The 21,155-nt window shown below is 40.8% G+C and overlaps 1 protein-coding gene across 1 annotated transcript in view; it reads left to right on the forward strand.

Moving 5' to 3' along the window:
* Positions 1-761: 761 nt before the first annotated feature.
* The window catches only part of CHCHD6 (coiled-coil-helix-coiled-coil-helix domain containing 6), a 72,437-nt gene continuing 52,043 nt past the window's right edge, over positions 762-21,155 (forward strand). The window contains exons 1-4 of the mRNA XM_009999303.1: positions 762-797; positions 1,910-2,042; positions 3,208-3,277; positions 4,018-4,141. Of these exons, the coding sequence (XP_009997605.1) occupies positions 762-797; positions 1,910-2,042; positions 3,208-3,277; positions 4,018-4,141 (363 nt within the window). The remainder of the gene's footprint in view (positions 798-1,909; positions 2,043-3,207; positions 3,278-4,017; positions 4,142-21,155) is intronic.

Below are 21,155 nucleotides of genomic sequence, written 5' to 3' on the forward strand. Positions count from 1 at the left end.
GAGCCGGGCCGGGCAGGCCCTGCTGGGCTGGCAGGGTGGGCGGGGGAAGGTGGGTCAGGGCAGGGAGGGGTGAGTGAGAAAAACCATCGAGGAGGAGGGGAGGGCAGACGGGAAGGTTGAAGGAGCTTGGAGAGGTGATGGGATGTAGTGGGGAGGGGTAGGAGAGAGGGCTGAGGGCCCGAGCGTGGCTCAGCCCCTTCCCTCCCTTTCCAAACTCTGCTCCCAACCGCCCTTCCCTCGTCGCTGCTTCGTGAGCCCGTCTGGCTGCTCCCGGGTGCTTGGCACGCAGGTTGGTGCTGAAGGCGCTGCCTGGCTCTGAGGGCACCTGGGGGAGACACCTCGGCCCTCGCCGATGGTGCTGGGAGCCCTGGCAGGGCCCTGCTGGGCGGGGAGGTGCTGGGGAGGAGGGGGGGTTCCCAGGAGGGGCAGTGGGAACCTGCTTCCTGAACTTGGATCGGACATCTCCGTGTGTGGGTTGTGAAAACAAACCAAGGAGACTGGTGGTGGTGAGATAATTAAGGAACATTTCTTCTCTCATCAAAATTTCGCTCCCTATTTTTCATCAGCTATTTCAGATTGCTTTTGTTGTTGCTTGTTTTTATTTATTGTTACTATAATAATTTTAATTGCTTTTGATTCTTTGTACTTTTATCCTGTGTCCCCCTAGGATTTGTCTGAAATGAGCTTGCAGAGTGTGTTTTGCTGTAGTTACTTGTTTTTTCATTTAATTTTTACTAATCACTTGATATAAATTAACTAAGATGGTGCCAGTCTCCTTCTTAAAGTGTTTGATGGAGGTAAGGTTGTTCTTGCCTGATTTCTCTGTACAAGATATAAGCACCCCTTGAGGACTCACCAGTACCTGCCACAGATTTAATTTGTTCAGGTGCTTTAGTTTATTTAGCTGCTCTATCAGTCTGGTGCTGGTGGAACTAGAGAAAAAAGCGGGTTACTGGTTTGTTTATGACCTCCAGGTGCTCAAGGTGAAGATGCTCTATGTATGTCATGATATCTAGTTAGGTTAAATGAGCTGTGGTCTTTGTGGACCTTTCTGTTTGACTTGCTGAAGCAAATGTTTTCGTTTTTCCATTTGTTTGTTTTGTGAAACAAAATAACCATTTGCAGATGTTATTTATTTGTTTTTTTTTTCAGCTGTGTACATGAAAGTAGTTCTGTTGAGCCTTTCCTCACCAAAGCTTGGCTTTTTGCAGATTTGTGTTTTTAAAGACCAGTTCCCATAAACAAGGGGCTTGACCTAACAGCTTATAATGATATTAAAAATGCTATTAAATGAGATAGCAGTGGTTCAGCTGAGCATATATTTTCTGTTGTGCCCGGCCTAGATGAGGAAACAGCTTCATTTTATTTTGCCCTGGAGCCAGAACAGTGAGCACAGATCCTCTGACCTTGGAAGAAAAAAGAAGCCAGTCTTAACTGTGGGAAGCACCTTGGACTCGATTGCCAGAAAACTTCAAGTTAACTTTTCTTTCTTTTCCATGAGTTTGTACCAAGTTAAGGGAGAGTGCAAAAATATTTGCAGCTGTACATGAGTGGGAGGCTGTGCAGCTGTTCCTGCCGTGTGGTTTGCAGCACTTTGCCATGCTGAGCTGGGTTAGCAGGCATGGGGGGAGAGGGAGGGATGGATGGACTTGTGAAAGATCAGTTGTCCTTATCTAGTAAAGACTTCAGAATCAGTAGTTTGGAAGTTTTATCACTTACTGGTAGGGTATGATTTTTAAAAATAAAGTCAATGTACAAATGTTGACTACCTGGATTTGAAGGACCATGGCATTGAAATGAGGTAACTGACAACACACTTGCAGTAATGTGGAAATTGACAAGTGGGGAGCTTTTAAGGTGCATTAAGAATTGACTTGATTAATTTCTTTCCTGTGTATGTATATTTCAGCTCTCTGAAGATGTAGTGAACCGAATGAAAGCATCTCCTCAAAGCAGAAGGGACAACCAGAGATCTCCCTATTCATTCAGTGGCACAGCTCAATCTTCACCAGCTGCAGAAGGGAAATTCAGGTCTCCTACAGGTACTGTCAGTCCATGTCAGGCCTGCTGACTGGTTTGACACTGTCACTGTATGTTATATGTTGTGCTTATATTTTCCAAGAGTGTCTTGTTGTGAGGGGGCTCTTTGATTAGCCTGTAACATTTTTGTGTGTAGATCTTGTCATCACTGCCTGCCATGGATGGTACAATCCTGTGATGTCCTCTTTGTTTCTGCAAGCTGGCTGTAGCATTTAGCAGTTGAAATGCTGTGGTTCTAGTTCTTTTGCTCTGTGACCTTAAGTAAGACAACTTATTTTTCTAGGTAATTTTCTTCTCCATCTTTGGTTTATCATCCTTTTTGGATACTTTAATAAACTTGTATCACGTTGTGAATATGTCTAGAATTTCAGGTGAACATGCAATAAGCAAGGCAGATTTTTTTATTTTATCTGTCATTCTTGGCAAACTGCCTTGTTGTCTCCTTTGTTTGCACAGGGATGATATTGTGGATGTGTTGGGGAAATGCTGCTTTTTGTTCTTTGGAAATAGGCTCATAGGGAAGGATAGACTGACACAGTACAGCTTGCCAAGTGCATGGTGAGAACTTGGTTTCTGAGCTTGTCTGTCTTTACAGGTCAGAAAACTGATTTCTTTTGGTTCTCAAATATACTTTGTTGCTATGTGCTATCTTGTGGATTTGTTTAAGGCATCCACAGTAGCATCAAGTTAGGGAGGCAAGCCTGTGCTTTTAGAGATTTGTTTGCTGTTATCTCACATCTTTCCTGAAAGTGGATTCAGCAATGTGGATGGCTTGGATGCCATCAAATAGTTTCATCTCTACTTGTGGGAAAGCAGGAGGTCAGGAGGAAAACTTAATGGAACTAGGGGAAGGAAAAGGAAAGTACCTCTAACCCCATGCTTATGTTTCAGTATGAACCAGGATTTGAGGAGTTAACATCCTTACCTGGAAGTTTCTGTAGCCTGTGTGCATTGTTCAGTGTGCATTGTTGAGGATGATGCTGTCAGTGTCTTTTTGTTTCATGAATTCAAACTCCATCCATCAAATTTATATTTTCTTCAGACTTTTCAAGGTGTATTTTTTTTTTTCATGGGGTGACACATGAAATTCTGTTACTCAAATAACTTCTGTGATGAAGGACTGTGTTTTGTATTGTAGCTGTCACAGGCTTCTGTTCTTTTTTTTAGGAATCCAGCCACCAACAGCAAGTGACTCTGGTCAGAAGTCTTCTGCTGCAGAGCAGGAACTGTACAGGAGGTGAGGTGAAGTTTACATCTAAAATAATTAGATCCATTTATGTATCTGATTCCATTTGTCCTCCTTTTCCTAGGCTGGACATAATGTCACTCAGCCAGAACTAGAGTGCTATGAATTTTTCATCCAAGGGTATTAAATTTATTAAGATAGAAATAACTGTAAAGATATGGGGGTAAGGGGAAAAAAATGCAAAAGAAGACTGTCCTCCCTGTCAGAACCACTGCACTCTCCTCCTAGTTCTAGGCATTGCAGGGTAGTGAGAACTTCCACTCTGTGTAGCTCAGTAGCTTTCTGTTATAAAACTACTGGCCTGATCCATCTGTGTGCTCTTAAAGATGCTGTAAAGATCAGACTTTTGTGTTCTTTCCTTTTATTGTTGTATATCACTCCATCTTTTCCAAAGCAGTATCTATTTAGCTAACTACTTCCTATTCTCACTGTTTTCAGGTAATAAGTAGATAATAAAGCTAAATATAACTGAAGTATAAACTTATATTGCTGCTAAGTCCACTGTTGTTGCCAGAGCTGTACCTCACCAAAGTTGCAGATCATGTTTAAAGTTTATTGGACTTTTAAATTCTTGTTGATAATGGAGAAGCTGTGAGCAGAATTTGTGTCAAATAGATCATGGATTTGTGTTGCAGCTCTAGACAGGGATAGTCCATGCTAAGCCACCACCCTGTTGCCAGAAGTCTGCTGATCACCTTCTTTCTCTCTGTTTGCCTTTGATGCTCATACAGGTATGAGCAGGAACAGGCACTGGTCCAAGAGGAGCTGCTCCGTCTGGCTAAAAGAGAGAGGGAAGCAGCAAAACAGCAGGAAAGGAACAAGGCTAATGATGAGAGGCAGAGAGCAAGCCAGCTGGTGAGTACCAGTGTATTTCCATGCAGGATGAGCTACAATACCTCTGCTTGAGGGGTTCATTAAATGTCACTTGTGTGATGAGCTTAGAAACTCTGATTCGGCTGAAACGCTCATCACCTCCTAATTCATCACTTAACGTTTGGGTTACAACATAGAGGGCCAGCTACACTTGTACCATTTCCTGCAGTGGGGCTAAGGCCAAGCTTGCAGGGAGAGGCATAAGCAATGACTGTGCAGGGGACAGCTTTACCTGTGCCAGATCAGTGTGAGCTGAGTTGTCTGAGCTAGAGTGGAAACTTTTAAACTCTCAAGTGTATGAATGAGTGTTTTGATATATGCAGGATCAGATTCTGCTGACTTGATATATACTGAAACTTTCCTTGTTTTTTCTAGAGTGTAATTGTGCGAATACCAAAATTAATAAAAAAATAATAACAAGTTCTGTTGTTTGAGTCTTTTATGATGCTGGTAAAAAAAGAACTATTATAAAACTGTCAAGTATTGTAACGTTCTGAAGCAGGTTAAAGGTTAATTTTTTAGGGACCAGGAAGCATAAACCCCTTTTGTACACACCCGTGACTCCCAGCCAATCTGTTCTTGCCCAGTAGGCAGACTTATTTTTGGGAACTTCTTCTTGCAGCCTTTACTGTTAGTCAGACTAAGATAACCTACTGAGTTTTTGTCACACCAATGCTGAGAACAGCAGTGATGGAGGCAGAAGTACAGTGAGATGAGACTGAGTAGAGAAAAGGGCTTCTATCACTGTGGTAGACTGGAGTTGTCATTGGTCCTTAAAATTCACGTGATACTATTTTCTTGTTTTCTATACTAACATTACTATGGCAGCGTACTGCCTTTACACAGTGCAGAGTCTTACTGGAACTGCCACTTTATCCTGACCTGCAGGGGTATGAGGTGTCAGGGTGTGACAGCTAGGTAGGACTGTGCTTGCCATGGTGAGATCAAACTGCCTGTTCATGTGGACTGTGATGTTTAAACTTTGAGAGAACTGGAGTAATTCTCCTTTCATGGTACATGTTGAAAGGGGATGGTTTAGGTAGAGGACAGACTTTAGTAATGATGTTCTTCATTGTGTTTCTTCCATCCCACTGACGTGGTGCATGCACTTGGTTTAAGTGAAGAATCCTTCTATAAGCATGTTCTTTTCTATATGTTGAATGCTAACAGGCATGGCTTACCAGGCACATATCTTGGCTGTGAAGAGTTTTGAGGTTATAATATGAAGGCATTTTGGGTGGCTGAATAAATAAAATGTATATAAGAATGGCCATAGTGGTTCAGACAGAAGGTTCTTGTAGCTATAGCCCATCTCTGATAGTGATCCAGAGCAGCTGCTTACAGAGGGCATGAGAGCAGAGTAGACATCTAGTATAAACTTCCAGCTTCTGCTCTTCTGGGACTTAGAGGCTTCTTCAGCAAGAGGTTGTATTTTCATGTTGGTGATCAACAGTCCTTAATGAAATTGTCTTCCGTAAATTTGTCCATTTCTTATTTTGGTCATGGACATGTACTTTCTGACTCCATGATAATGTTTATGTGGCTGGGCTGGTACATCTCTGAGATTGTTCTCCTGAATCTAGCTTCTGAACAGCTGCTGTGTCATAGAAATTTCATCTTGGCAGATTGTACTCCAACCACAGGAGTTGCAGGATCACTGAGCTTTAGAATAGCAATGTCTGAGGCAGGTGTCTGCCATTCCTGTGCATAGAACATCTGGGTCAGCACACGCAGTATTAACTCTCTTCCCACCAGGAGGTGAATATTCTCTTTAGAAATGTGATTAGCAGACCTCAAAAGAGGTGAGTGGAAAGAGCTGGTGGATTTGTTGTCCAGTCTAAAGTTGTGGCCTGGCTTAGAAGCAGAGCCCTGTCCTCCTGCAGTGAGGTGTAGAGTAATGTTAGAGAAATGTAACTAGCAGAGCCAGGTAATATTTTTGAAGTGTACAGAGAGCACCTCTAAAAATGAGTTGAGACCTGACCTCTAACATGCAAAAGCTGTTCTATTATCTGTATAAGCTTTTAATCCTGCCATGTCACATACCTAGACATTGCATACTTGACGCTCTGTAAAAATCTCATCAGACTCTCCTTGTGTAACTCATAAAAGATAAAGAGTGACCATGGAGTGTTAGCCCAGAGTGTGGTGCAAGAACAAGAAACTGTTAAATTTCATTGCTCTTTAACTATCTCTTGATCAGTCATAAATTTAAGGTCCTTAAAAATGGAATAGTCTAGCCTGTCCTTGCAAAGATGAGGTCAAAGCTATTGGCTGTCGGCTTCTAGATGTCTTCCTAAGCAGAAACTGTTTTTGCCATCTTTTTAAATTATTTGGATCCCTATCAGACTTGCTTTATCTCAGCTATGGTTTCCTTTTGGGTGTGGTTACCTTATTGACTCAATCATACTCAAATAATATCTGTCTTTTGTCTTCCAGTATTGTTTTCTTCCTTTAGTTGAAAAAGAGCTTGAATATTTCTTGTTCAGTCTTATGATTTTTATCTTTAACACATGAGGCGAATAATGGGTGTGAGCTGCTCTTTCATCTCTTGTCATTCACCTCTTTCAGGTAGCAGATTGTAGTGTAACTCTAGGTACCTAGAAGTAGCTCAGGTGCAGATGGCAGTGGATGTTATCTGCTTAAATTTATAAGGGAACAACTTCCAGGTTTTTTGCTGTTGTTGTTACAATCTACTGAGGAAGCCAGAGAAAAATGGCAACTCCCATGAAAGAAACAGCAAGTGAATAATTTGCTTCTAGCAGTACTTAATTTATTAAAAAATTAAAATTATGCCATGAATAGTTAGAAAGATTTATTTCTTTATCTTTTAAAATTTGCAGTAAGATCTCGAGCTGCCCTCTGCCCTTGACACAGTTTGGTGATTAGTAGCCTTCTCTTGTATCATTGCCTCCAGTACTACTGCAATGTTCTCCTTTAACCTTGCCACTTGTAGTTCATAAATCCAAATAGGATAGCTGTATTTGAAATCATTACGTTTTGATTGTGCTGAATGTTGCTTGTCATTTAATCTGTTCTTCATGATTTTCACTCACTGACTTTTATTATTGGCAGTGTTGCTATGAAGCATTTCTTCAGTCTTATATAGTGCACAGTCCTGAAGAGATGGTGGACCAGAGCTAATATTTGATAGAGAACATGCTGTCAACTTCTGGGTCCAGTTGCTTCATCATTTATGGGAGAGGGTGCTGATTAGAACTTATTTTTTTTCCTATGCTTGTTTTTTTCTAGTTTGTGTTTTGTTTTGGTTTTTCTTGAGGTGGTGAACTAGTTACAAGAAGGATTTAGAGTTAAGTACATAGGTCCTGTTCTACATACTTGTCTTTATTTCTTTGTTTGAGGTTGAACAAAGTACTTAGCCTCTAGATATTTTAGGCTTTGAGTAAAACTCCTTAAAGGTTTAGTTCAAGAAGGAAAGCGGCTTTGTAAGTATAAACACTGCAGCATTCACTTCCCTTTTTGAGTGAATATTGCTTTTAATTAACCACGAGGGACTGGCTCAGATGGAGGTAGTTTGCTAAGCTGCTGCAGAAGAGCTCTCACCAATTTGTATTGGGGAGAAAATGTTTGTCTGTACAGCACTGCAGGATCACGGTGCTGACTGTCCTCTGAAGAATTGAATGCTGTGAGTACTTAGGGTACAACAAGGATCCTATGTACACAGGAGGGCCTAGGGTGTTTCATGCTTGTAGCAGGCTTTAAGTCTCATGTGACATATCCAAGAATTCATACAGCTAGCTTTAAATCCTTTTCTGTTTCTAGCAGGAGGAGCTTCCAGAGTTGTCATAGTCAAGTTATTTAATTCACTTTGTTGTGAGTAGTCTCAACTTTCCACTGTACCAGGAGTTTTTTCCTTTTTCATTTCCAATTAATCAAAACCTCTTCTCCTAGCTTCTCAGTTCTTTTGGCTTTTTTTTTCCTCCTCCTTACCAACAAAAGAAACTTTGCAAGCAAAGCTGCTCTTTTTTCTCCTTTCTGCTTGTGTAATCTCCCTGAGGCTGCACAGCAAGTACAGCATATGCATCGTGAGCCTCTTGGAGCCACTGACTCCCTGCCTGATGGTTTTTACTGAAACCTTTGAGACAAATCAATGTGGAATGGAGATGGAGAAAAGCAGAAGCTGAGGGGGGGAAAATAAACGCGATTAAGCAAAGACATCTCATTACTAGTATAGAAAGGGAGGATTATAACTTAGAAAATAGGAGGATCTCATTTAGGGGCCATGTGTGCCTGTGTTATCAGGACAGAGAGAGAGCAAATAGAATAAATGAAATTAATACTTTGAAAAGAAGCATTACCCAGATTTGAGAATTGAACTAATATGATTTGTGCAAAGCCCTGAAGTTTTTATCTTGCCATTTAATACCCCCAGGATAATGGCCTTGTCAGAGTTATTGACCAAAAGTTGTTGTCTTCCTTCCCACTTTGGAAGAGTGAATTCAGAAGTGGGCAGTGGTAGGAGAAACTTTGTACCATGATTAGGTTTTTCAGACAACACTGACAAGCATTGGTTGCTGTGTGTAAAAAAACTGGGCACAGAATTCTTAAATTGCTGTAAAGTGTTTCTCCAGCTGTCAGTGAGAAAGGACTTATTATTCCCAGCGTTCCTGGTCATGTCCTGCTTGCTGGCCTTGTTGGCCTTTGCTTTCTGGTGGTTCCAGCCTTGTGCTGTTGAGACTAGTGTGGCCCAGAATATAAGAATGGGAGAAAATGCTAGGATTTAAGGTTTGTCTCTGCTTGCTTCAGTAGCCAATTATAATCGGTCATAGGCTGTCAGATTCTTTCAGATGATTTGTTGCCCAGAAATAATATCTTTGCTCTTTAGAGACTCTCATCTCCTCTTGCTGATTCAGGAGAGGCTGAAGGAAGAATGCATGACATGGAGGAATGCCTTTGCTCAGAGCAGTGGGTTTTGATAGTGATGTCATCTTGTAAACATGGGATTCTGAACTTTGTGACGTACTTGGGAAACTCTTTTAGTTGGTATGTTTTCTTCTCCATTCAAAGAACATGGAGGTAAAATTGTTGAAAGAAGCATAAACAGCTTATTCGTAGTTTGGTACAACAGAGAATTTTGGAGGCAGTAGGGGAGTGATCAGGTAGAGTAGTGCTTTCTTTTTAGCCCTATAGGAGTTGGAAGAATGATCCAATTGGCCCATTCATGGAAAGTTTTGTTTAAATTTCTGGTCATTGATGAGGCTTCAAACCAATCCTGCTTACCTTTTACCTGTGGATTGCCCACTGTTGTTGAGCAGTATCAGCTGTAGATGCAACTGAGCTAGTACTGAAGATGGTTTTAGAAACAGTGCTGAACATGATTGAGTTATGTTAAGGCTTTAATTTACTTTGTGATAAGCTGAGGATCAGCTGCATCCTGGTTGATTAACCATACGTAAACATCTCTTATCTTTGGCTGGGTTTTGTTTTGTGTAATCTCATATCATTGTCATAAGCTGAAGTGACCAGTGGAGGTCCAGTAGTAGCGTGGTGGTTGAAGCTGTGGCTGTGTGGGGCAGTCAGTGATGTGAGGCTGCCGTGTTTGAGGTCAGACTTTTGTGATTAAACTTGTCATTTTTTCCCGCTCTATTTATTTGAGGTGATGTAATGAAAGGTATTGTCTTTGTGAGCTTTGCTTAATGGTTTGGATACTGCTTCCATCAAGGCCAGTTTGTTGGTTCTCTTTGCTCTGCTGTTAAAGTGTAGCACATGGAGCTAAATCTCTTTGTGAAGCTGTGAACCTACATGGAGGAAATGTTTTGGTTCTGGGAGGAGACATTGCTAATACAAATATTAGGCTTTAGTGTGTGATGGTGCTTTAATTTCTGTAAATATTTCCTGAAGGTTTTTTTGGCTGAAGCAGAAGACAGTTATTTAAATTGGAAAATGTGGAGGCTTGTTTTAAAAAAATGCAAAATGAGGAAAAATCTCATTCAGTTATATTTTTCCAAGTTTGATCTTCATTGATTTTACAGTGATTAGCAACAAGTATCTACATGTGTTTACTAATGGAATAATACCTTTTTTCAGATTATTTTTCGTTTTCTTTGGAAAATGGCTAGTGCATTTAGTTCCTAGGACATCAGTTCCTACCTCTACTGTGGGTACCACTGGTTGTGGGGGCAGCACTTCTGCTGAGTGTTGTTCCCGCAGTTTGGCTGTTGGAAGAGCATTCACATACTGTGTCAAACACCCTTGCACCTACCCTTAGTGCATGCAAAACCAGCCAGGGAGTTCTGTCTAGGTTGGTCAGAGTTGATCTTATCTTTGGCTAGAAACTGCCATGCAGTTGTTTTTGATTGCTGTCACTAATTGAATAAAACTGCCTTTTAAATGTGTTGCTACAAATGGAAAGATATGTTTTTTGGTTTAAGCCTAATGATTTGTTGCAAAATGTTGCAAGCTATTGATGGGGGGATTTAAATAGCAAGGCTGATTAGCTTCAGACCATGATCCTTCTTATCCCTCTTATTCTTGCCAAGAGATTTTTTAGACTTTCCTTTGAAGAAGATGTATTAACATGTACAGTATTTAAAGTTAGTGGTCTGTTAAACTATAGTCTCTGGCCAGAACATACCTCCTTGTCCCCTCCAGTTGTGTTCCTCTTTGGCTGCTACCTTCTACCATAGAGATGGGTGCATTTCTGCAGTGAGACAATTACTTCTTTTTATAAGACCACTGAACATTTAAGGGATCCCTATAGCAAGTAATCTTGCAGTATTCAGTGGTGGATTTTGGAAAGGTTTGCATTGAAATTAAACTTGGCATGGTGAGGATCTGTGTGTCTTCTACATACAGCAAGCTGGTAACTTCTAGTCTCTGGAGCATCAGTGAGGTCTAAATTTAACTAAGACAGTTTTGGAGAATATGTGCTACAATGAACCCAGAAGGTAAAAACAAAGCCAAACAACAAGAAAACCTCTTCTTCATCTTCTCTTCAGGGAAGCCAAAAGGTGTTATCTGGCTAAGTGTAAGATGCTGTGTATATGCTCCTTATTTTCCCTCCTACTGCTGCTATGATTTGTCAGACATTTATAGAATTTTTTTTAGCAACTTCCAATTTCTGCAGCTAGGCTTTTATCTCTTGACTCTGAAGGTTAATTTATATTTGGAGACTTTTTGTAGATTTCAGCAGCTGATGGTCGTTTGAGCTTCTCATTTTGTTAGTCTCTTGGGCTAAGGAACCTTATCATAAGGTTGGCCTCTTTTTAAATCCTAAAGCTGCAACAAATTGAAGTTGCCTGGGAGGCTGCCTGCTTTCCTTCTTTTGCCTTCTGTTTTCCTGTGCCGATATTTCACACTTCTTTTTTTCTACCAAGTTCATATACTCCACAGAAACTTCTCCCAGATTAATTGTTCTGACTTAGGGTTAATGTAAAGCCATTGGATCATTTAAGAAGCAAAAATTGCCAGCCTCCCTTTTCCCCACCTATAACTACAACATATTCAATTGATAAAGAAATTATATTGATATATTTCTCCATGAATGGTCCAGCAAAGCTGGTACTGCATTTTTATTTTTTTTACTGCCAGACTACTGTGGAGTAGCAAAATTCAGTTCTAATTTTGGGGGCATAAGCAACAGATTTGGCAACACATCAGGATGTTTCAGTGGGTTTTCCTTTCCTAGCAGCCAGTATTATGCAAGTGTGATATGGACTGTCAAGGGTATAAAAGCTGAAAGTGTTATAAGACTGGTTCCCTCTAGTTTGGTTAAATTTTTTTTATTATGATTTTGCTTGTCAGTGTTTTAAGAGCATTTGGAATATTGCATATATCTAATTTAGTATTTGGTAATTGCTTTCCAGTATTCATTGTATTCTGTCTAAGAAGTGGCAGTGTTTGGATCTTGGATCAGTGATCCTTGATCACTGAAAATGTTGTTGATGTTTCTGACTGGGAAGTATTTAATAATATGGCTCTCTTTTTAAGGGCTAATGAAGTTTGCACTGAATGGAACACTTTGATTGCTCTTGCACTCTCAGAAGTGCCTGCTCAGGGTAACTGTTCTGTGGGTCACCACCTCCTCAATGCACAGTGGTCTCCCTGTCAGGATCACTGCATTCCATGCCTTCATCCATATACAGTTTACCTTTCTCAAGGATAGGTAGGTTACAGATTATATTAGCAAGCCCTGATGGGCTGGCATGGTACCCCTGTGACAACATCTGCCGGTGCACAGCACAGACCAGCTCAGGGTATTCCAGCAGGTTCCCTACAGCAGCTGCTCATGTTAACATATGGATGCCTCAAGTACCAGGCCCAAGAGAGCAGATGTGTCCTGTTCAAGATCACATTTTCTCAAATACAGTGTCTTCCACATGTTTCCTGATACAAATAGCTTTGCTGGATTGTACTAGAAGGTGAAGCTGAATCTACATGGCATGATGGGAGAAATCAAACTAAGTACTGGTGATATTTATTGATTTCTCACCTTAAAGAAAAGTTAAAGCCAGCCTATGCAAACACTAAATTTCAGGGAGTTTTTTTTCCAGTTATTTTACACACTTTGCCATAGTTGGGGATCCTCAAACCTGCTTCTGTTTACTGATGAAGTTTATTTTCATTCTTGTTTGCTTCCCTCTCCCTCCCTCTTTCTGTGTCTTGTCTTTTCCCTTTCCCAAAGCTGCTGGATGGTTTGCTCCTGCTGCTTCCCCTCCTTGGTGGTGTTATCAGGCACGTGTGCAGCGGGTGAGATTGCAAACGCTGCTGTTCTCTGGGATTCTGAGCATCAGACAATGTTTTACACGGCGTCCCATTCTCTAGCTGGCTGGTTGGACATGATGTTGGTAGCTTATCTTCATGCTGACACACACTGGACATTAATAGAAATACATTGCTGTGGCACATGTGTGGAATTTCAAGCAGCCTTTCTAGCTGTGCTTTAGATAGTCTATTGTGTGCTTAACCTCTTGGAAGAGGTTTTGATGAGAAATGCGTGATGTTAACTCTTGGGCAGCTGGCTGGGCTCCTGCAGTCTCTTATAATGGTCTGCATAATATCTGCCTAATTGCACACTGCTTATGTATTTTGGAGTTTCAGCAGTTAAAAACTTGTCTTTCCATGAGCAATATATCTCCTTCCTAACGCAAATTTTAGGGAAGAAATAGCGATGTGTGTTGCATGTGGGGCGGAGGTAGGAGATGCTGCAGAGGGAAGTGAGCTGCCAGCACCCTTGTTTGGCTTTGTCTAAAGTCTGTCCCTCTATTTTTGGCTCTGTGAAAGCTTTTCATCAACTGCAAGATTGACCTGGATGCAACTGCTGCTATTTGCCAGGAATTCCTTCTGCTTTTGGAGCACATCAGAATTTTTATTGTTTCCTTTGTACTATATATGTATGCACTTCTCTGCTTGTTTATTATGACCATCTGCAATTATCTGTATTATTTATAAGTACTGAGTAAAACATGATGGAAAGTAGCTTCTTAAAAGGGCCTATGCTAAGGGAGAGGAAATGAGCTGGTGACTGTCTTTGATTTTCAGACAATGAAAATAGAACACCTGCAAGCTTATGAGGGAGGGAAGGAATTAGAGAGTTAGCTGCCTTTCTTTTTCCTGTGTGTTACATTGGGGGTTTAGAGCCTTTTTAGCCTTGAAGACTTCGTGATAATGGGCAAACTTGAAGGATGATGCTGAGTTGAGAGTAAAAATTAATCAGACAGAGCAGGGCTATGTATAATTACTGTCCAAAAGAAAAAAGCTCTATAGTTTAATATGTACTTGAATAGTACATTAGACTAAGGATACATTTGTTAAATAACCGGTGCTCTTCCAATTAGGACTGAGAGCTTGCCATGTACATTCACTGATTTTCAGCCTAATGCTTTTGCCATGGAAAAAAGTGGCTCACTGTCTAGCAGATGACTTCAAGCCTTTTTCTAAACACATAGGCTCATACCTCTGCTCTCTCCTTTTCCCTTCTCTCCAGCTTCTGAGCAGAATGGATGTGTTCCTCAGTATTCATCTTGCTATAGCTGTAATTGGCACTGTTGAGCTGAAATGGTGACTCCCCTCTGTAGCTTCCAAACTTCCAATACACAAATGGTTCCTTACAAAAGCTTTTCTCTTCCCAGCTGAGGACCTGAGCAATCAGTCATTTTTGTGTTTTCATGTGATATGCTCTCCTGGTTTAGCAGCTTAATGTGGAAAAAGTGGGAACTGGGAATAAGGATATACTTAAAAAACTCCCCCACAACAAATCATAACACAAAACCAAACAACAAACTGCCACAAAACAAAGCAGCACCCTAAAAAACCAAATAACAAAAAAATCAAAACAAAAACTACTAAAGAAAAACTTGTCAGCTGCAAATAAACTTTAATGTTTCTTACATCCTTTAACCTAATTTTTCAGGGTAAAAGAATTTTGTTTCAAGCACAGAACTTGAAAGAGCATGAGAGCTTTAAACTGCAAAGCCAACTCCAATTTTAAAGGTAATGAATGTCAGTCCAGCCCATAGTTTTCTATCATTTAAAAAGTTGCCCACCCAGCCAGCATAGCTTGTTCTGTTAAAGGTTCAGCATTTTGCAGTGTAATTTTTCTGAGCTTTGTGCTACTGCAGGTTATTATTGAGTTCCATTTAAAACCTACTTGCCTGTGATTTCCTGTTACACAGTGACCTGTAAAAAGAGGTGGTTCTCTGGTCAAGTAAGAATTTGACACTGTTCCTGTGCTGGTAACAGAAGCGGGAAGCGTCAACATCTTTTCCCATCTGGTGGCTGTTGGGAAGCCTGTGTTCAGAACCAGCTCCCAGGTCACTCTGCCCTTGTTCCACATCATGCTGAAGGTCTAAATGCAATCTTGAAGCTGTTGCCAGCCACTTGTATTTTCTTTTCTTTAGAACAGTTTAAAAGTAGCTCATAAAATTTTATGCATCTGGGGTAAAAATAAGAGTTTCAGTGTAATTAATCTAGATAGAATATCAGTTTGTGCCCAAATTAAGTGGGGACCATTAGCTGTGCTCCTGCTCCAATAATGTCATTCTGCTGTAGCAGTCTTTATTTTCTAAGGTTAATAAGGAATGTGTTAAGGCACCTGGAGGGAAAGGAGCTCTAATGGTCTTACCTGCCATTCTCCTCTGTGTAGATCGGACTAGTGGTTGATAAATACTTTGCTGCCTCAGGCTTTGCAAATGCAGGCTGCTCCCTTAGGGAAAAAAGTAGTTCAAAGGGTACCATGGATGTTTTTCAGCTGGGATTGAAGCAGCTAGACAGAAGAGATTTCCTCCATCACAGTCTTGCTAATATGAATTTTTACTCCTCTTCATTTCAGAGTTTTACTTTCAAATGTCTCGATGGGCAGGTAATGATAGATGATAGATTTTTCTAACTACATTTGTATGCAAGTGCAGGCAAAATGTTGCCTTGTTGTTTGCACAGATGTTTAGAAGTTACATCCACTTTCTGCACAAGAAATATGTCTTACTGGGCATCCTTAAACTGCAGTAAAAAGTCACATCTTGATAAGAATGAATAATGAATTTCCATAAAATTAGACCAATTCATGTTGTTGCTCCTTGGCCAGCAGATGTTGCTGTCGAGCTTGGGCAGGCTTCACTGTACAGTTCGAGTCATTTGCCTATTTTAAGAGCTATGATGCAGACTGATTTGAAACTAAATTTCCTGCTTGATAATTCATGTAATCTACTCTTAAGTCCATATCCTGCACAGAGACTTAAGGTACATCTTGTGCACACGTGTGTGTAAATAAATTATATTAGAATGTCTTTTCTGACCTGTACGTTACATTTTTTCTTCATTGCTGACTGAATTCCCATAAAACTTTCTGCTTTCATTAGAAAACCAGTTTTTATTTGCTTATTTTTTAATTGGTTTAGAAGGAAGGAATTTGTTGGCTTTTCAAGTGAGCCCTTAAGATGTGATGGTTCAAATGGAGTCCAATAAACAATCCATAAAGAGCATATCCTCATTATCACCCCTTTGAATTTCGGATCTGGGAAAACCTATTACCTGCCTCATGCAGAATCTGGGAGGTGAGTTATATATCTTATTTGGGGTTGAAACCACTGCTCAGCCCAGGGGCTACTCTCTATCGATCTTGCAGGCTCTGCTTTCCACCTCAGTTCTTTGGGATGTAATTTTAGCTGTAGTGCTCTTATTTTGGAACCAGCCGTTTTTAATGTGCATCTCGGTTGCGTGCCAGTGTTGATGCCTTTGTTGAGTTAATCCTTTTTTTCCTGCAGTGTCGAGAGTACTTCCAAAGCAGCAGCGAATATTTCCTGGAGGTGGCAGTAAAGGGACACCCATGAAGATTCCTTTCCAGGGGCGGACCGGGAACTGCTGAGCCCTCAAATTGCTTGCATACCAATGAAATGTGTCAAAGTTTTTCCTTATTTGTTTTCATTCTGACTTTAGCTTCTCCAGGAGTTACCATAATATTTTTCAGACTGAGCTAACACTAACTTTTTGAAGTTCACTGGTTTGGGTAGAAATATATCATTTGGAGTTGTGAGGCCACAATGTACTGACATAATTTGCAAACTGGACATGTATGTTGGATCATCCTGCTTCCATTTTTCATTTTCTCATCATGCTTCCTGGGGCTCCTTTCATGCTTAAATGTGTAGATCAGGCAGCTTATGAAGTTCCTGAGTATTCAGGCTGCAGGGAGGAGGACAAGATTGTCATGAAGACAGTGCAAGTTTCCACAGAGATTACATGATGTGTTCTCAGCCACCTCAGATTTCTTTGGTCTTCAGCTCTCTAGTTGGGTTTCTAGTAGCGCTTCTTGAAGAGGTAGATAACTGCTGCTGAGAGCAAGCTTGGGTTTGGAAGTGGTGGGAGGAGAGGGGCAGGTGCTGTCCTAATGAAATCTTATGCTTGCTATGAAAACTAATCCTGCTGCCTCCCTTCCTCAGATGCTCTTTAAGATTCACTGGTTTGACCTACATCCTAATTAATGCTACCTACAAAATGTGATCTATAAAAACTGCCTATAATATCTGCATCCCTTTGACTATGTAGTCAGACTATGAGACTAAGAAGACCTGTGCTGAAAAACCACTGCAGAAGTTTGGTGTATATGCATAGTTTTTATAAAGGCAGTATCTCAGGTCAGTCTTCACTGATATTGTAAATTTCTGACTGATTTGAGTGATTTCAAGTTTAAAATTTAGAGATCATCTAGCTGGCCTTTGACAAAAATGAATTATTGCTTTGAGGGCAGAATCTTCTCTTGAGGGAGAGGTTGGTGGTTGGCTGCAATCCCTGTAGATTTTTAGGGAGATTTGTATTTTTTCATATATTTTCAAGAAGGGGAAATGAGTTATAAAAACCACTTAAAGGTTCAGTTAAGATTTATTCTGGCTGCATAACTGCCTTCCATAATAACTTTAATATGCATCATCCTGAAACTCCTAATTGGCCCTGGTGTTGGCAAGGCTTTCAGCCCCAGCAGAATCTCCAATGTTCAGCAGTTTTTAGGAAGGAATGTAGCCAGAGAAGCACAAAAGATGAAATGGCTGCCTTATAAATTCTGACTGACCTTGAGAGTCCTTGTTTTAACAAGGAGGAGGATGCTGTTGAGAGCCATCTAGATGTGATCAGTGGTAGGAGTGAGTGTAGGTAAGCAACTGTTGAGACAAGAGGAGATGATGGGGAAAGACCTCGTGAGCTTTCTTGAAGAAGGTAGTTTTGTTATGGTCCATATACCTACTTGTCCTGTTGTTTCTGTTGTAGGATGGAGTCTTCGCTGTGCTGACACTGATTAAAAATGTTTGGGTTTTTTTTTATTGGCTGCTTGTAGGGGTGGTCTAGGGAAGATCTGTGGGTTGAATGAATCCATTTCATCAGAGCTAGTGTATTTAGGAAATGATCCCAGTCAGTTGTTCCTCTCTACTTAGTGACTGGTCCCTGTGTGGGTGCTCATCAGATGGATCAGAGTCTGAATAAGTTGGGAGGCTGCTGCAATTTTCTTCAACTTCTCTGGTTCCCCCCAGTGCCTGGGTGGGAGGTGGAAGCCTGCCAGGCTGCTGTGGTGTTGTATCATTTTTGCGAAAGATAGAGGACTCTCATTCTTGCTCTCTTGGGCTGTCAGTTGGGCACCCTTTGCAGGCCCTAAATTCCCTTTAAAACAAAACATTTGGCTTAGTTTATTTCATTCCATTAAGTAATTTCACTGCTAATGCATAATTATCTACAGCAGTGACACTCATCTATGCTTTAATTATCACAAAGCTGTACAATTCCCCCTCCCCCCTGCCTGGAAGTTGTCACTTGTGCAGGGTGGTTTTGCAGAGATAAGTGTGTAATACACAGCAGTGCTTTGGGTCTCACACAATACTCAGAGAGTTGCTGATTGTTAAATGGAGGCAATAGAGTCAAGGATTTTGGTCTCTGTTTTCTAGTAGTGACTCTTATCCATGTGGACTGAGAGACATTGGGAAGGAAAAAGCTTATCAAAACTTTGCAATAGAAGATAAAGATGTGAGCAATTGGTGATTGGAGGCATTAAGCCTATGGGTGTTAGGAAAATTTGGAAGCACAAGTATTTGCTTTTCTCCTGAAGAAATATAAGAAATGAAGCATCTGTGATCCTGAGCAGTGTCTTAGGAGCCCTGAATTTGTTTGAGAAAGGTATTTACCTTTTTTTCCTTTCCCCCTTGCCCCCCAGCTTTATTCCCAACTTTGTTTTTGGTAAACACCCTCTCCTGTTGCAGAAGAGCCTAGTGGAAGTCTTTGATCCAGCCAGTCATTATGATGAAATACAACTGAGTTACAGGGTATTTACTCTTAAGTTGGGATAAGATGCATAGTTGCGTGAAATACCTGCTATTCCTTAGCACAACACTCTTGTTAAGGACTGATTTTGTTAATGGAGAACAAGGTCAGTCCTATGTGGGCAACATGATACTGGTATTGTTGGAAGGTGAAGTTCTGGGAATAAAATGGTCTTGTAGGAGATTTCTGAAACCTTGCAAGATCTGAATGAGGAAAACTCTGGAGGGGGCTCATAATTGCACTGGTCTAGTTTCAGCAAACTGAGAAGTGGGTTGTAGTCTCCTCATTGAACCTGTAAATCCTGAGGTTTGTGGATGAACACCTGGAGCATGTGTCAAAAAGACAGCAAATCTTGAGAGGGACCTAATAGAAAGGAGGACAGTCTGAGGAAGCAAAGCCCGTTTATTACCTTATAATAGATGGAAATGAGGCCATTTATTGGTGTTATCTGCTGGTGGAGATGTTCTGCCAACTACCTTTGTTTGGAACTCTGACCAAGAAATGCAAAATGTAATTGTGTTCCAGCTTCCATGCTGACTTAATTCTTAGGATTGAAATTACTCTCTTTCACATACAAAAGCATTGAGTTATTTTCCTGCATTGTTATGATGAAGGCAATTTCTGGTTGCTGACTGGCAGGAATGAGGAGGGGAGGACTATACAGCTTGTGTTACAACACACATCCTCAGTCTCCAGCTATCTGCTGCACTTGGCATGCAGCAGTGAACACCTGTTTGAGCAAGATTTCTTTGGCCATAGAAGTATGTTGTATATTTTCTTTGGCCCAAGGATATAGTCTTAAGGATTGTCACTTGAAGACCTTGGGGCTTGCTAAGCTCTAAATCTTTCCATCAATCTCATACTTATTTTCTATGGTATTTATCACCAGAGCATTTTATGTACTTTCCAGATAAGTAGACTGGCATAATATGGTGATCAGTTTGATGGCTTTCTTCCTTTCAGGAAAGGATGTTATATTAAGAATTGTACTTCCTACAGGAGGTTATATACTCGCCCCACAGTAATTTAGTCTTAGAACTTTTTTTTCTGGAAACCTGTACACCACTGACAAATTTCCAAATGTCTCTTCTCTAAGAACTATTGGTTGGCATTCCTTTCACATCTGGCAGTGGAGGCTCACATAGAAAGATTTTAAAGTGGCAGAGCTAATACCCAGAACAATCGCTTGGGTTCTTTATTTCGTTTAAAGAGTGCTTTAAAACCTTCTCATGAAAGCATGGAAGTAAATACTGCCCTAGTGGCTTTTTTGATTCTTCTTATAAAAAACACTTGCCAGGTTTGAAGTTTTCATGGGAAACTGTATTGGTTTCTTCTCTGGAACTGTACTCTCACCTTTGTAATAAGTTTTCCAAGTAGGAACGGGATGAGATGTTACGCTTAAAAATACTAATTCATGCAAAGATAGAAAGGAAAATAAGGAGACAAGAAAAACTCCATAGTGGAGTTGAAGAACTTTGCCTCAGTTCCTTTGGCTGACACAGTTGAGATACAACATGGAGAGAGCATTCCTTATCCACGTGGTAAGGGAGATGGGTTGGGCATTGTGAAGGAGCTTCTGGGGAAAAGGTTGGATAAATGACGTCGATGGGGCACTTGGGGGAGAAGATACAATGACAAAACCTATAGCACACTGTGAAGGCTGGGGCTGGGGGTAAGAGGGAGAGTGGCACTTCTGGCTCTGTGTGTACACATGAGACTTCTGCCTCCTGTGAGTTTGTTGGCAGGTGTGGAGAAAAGAGATTGCAGCCTGGCAAGTCAGCCACCAGTGTGGCTGATGATTAATTGCCCTTTTTAAATTGCAATTATGTCAGTCATAGAACCTGTGAATATTAATTCCCAATTTGTTACTTGAAAAACTGAGCGATGATGAGATAGGTCCATTTTACTCCTGTCTCAGAAGTGGGCGAAGTGCTGCAGCAAATAGTTGCTGCTGAAAGGAAAGGCTGCTGGTACTTTTTATGTTGTTTGGTGTCTGTCTTACCTCTTCTTTTTCAGTGTTTCTCTTCTTTTCTTCAAAATCCTCTGGGTGCTTACAGAGAATTTTCCACACTGACAGTAGTAGGTGGCAGGCTGGCACCTCGAGTGAGTTAATCACTGCAAGCAATATTAGTTGCCTGGATTTGGTGGATGGCTTTCCAGCATTCACTGCTGCTTCCTAAGTCCCTTAGAGACTTAAGAATGAAATAGGGATTGCTTTTTTTTTGCTGTTCCAGCTCTTTCC

The sequence above is a fragment of the Chaetura pelagica genome, unplaced genomic scaffold (genome assembly GCF_000747805.2).
Source record: "Chaetura pelagica isolate M959 unplaced genomic scaffold, ChaPel_1.0 scaffold316, whole genome shotgun sequence".
NCBI classification, from domain to species: domain Eukaryota; kingdom Metazoa; phylum Chordata; class Aves; order Apodiformes; family Apodidae; genus Chaetura; species Chaetura pelagica.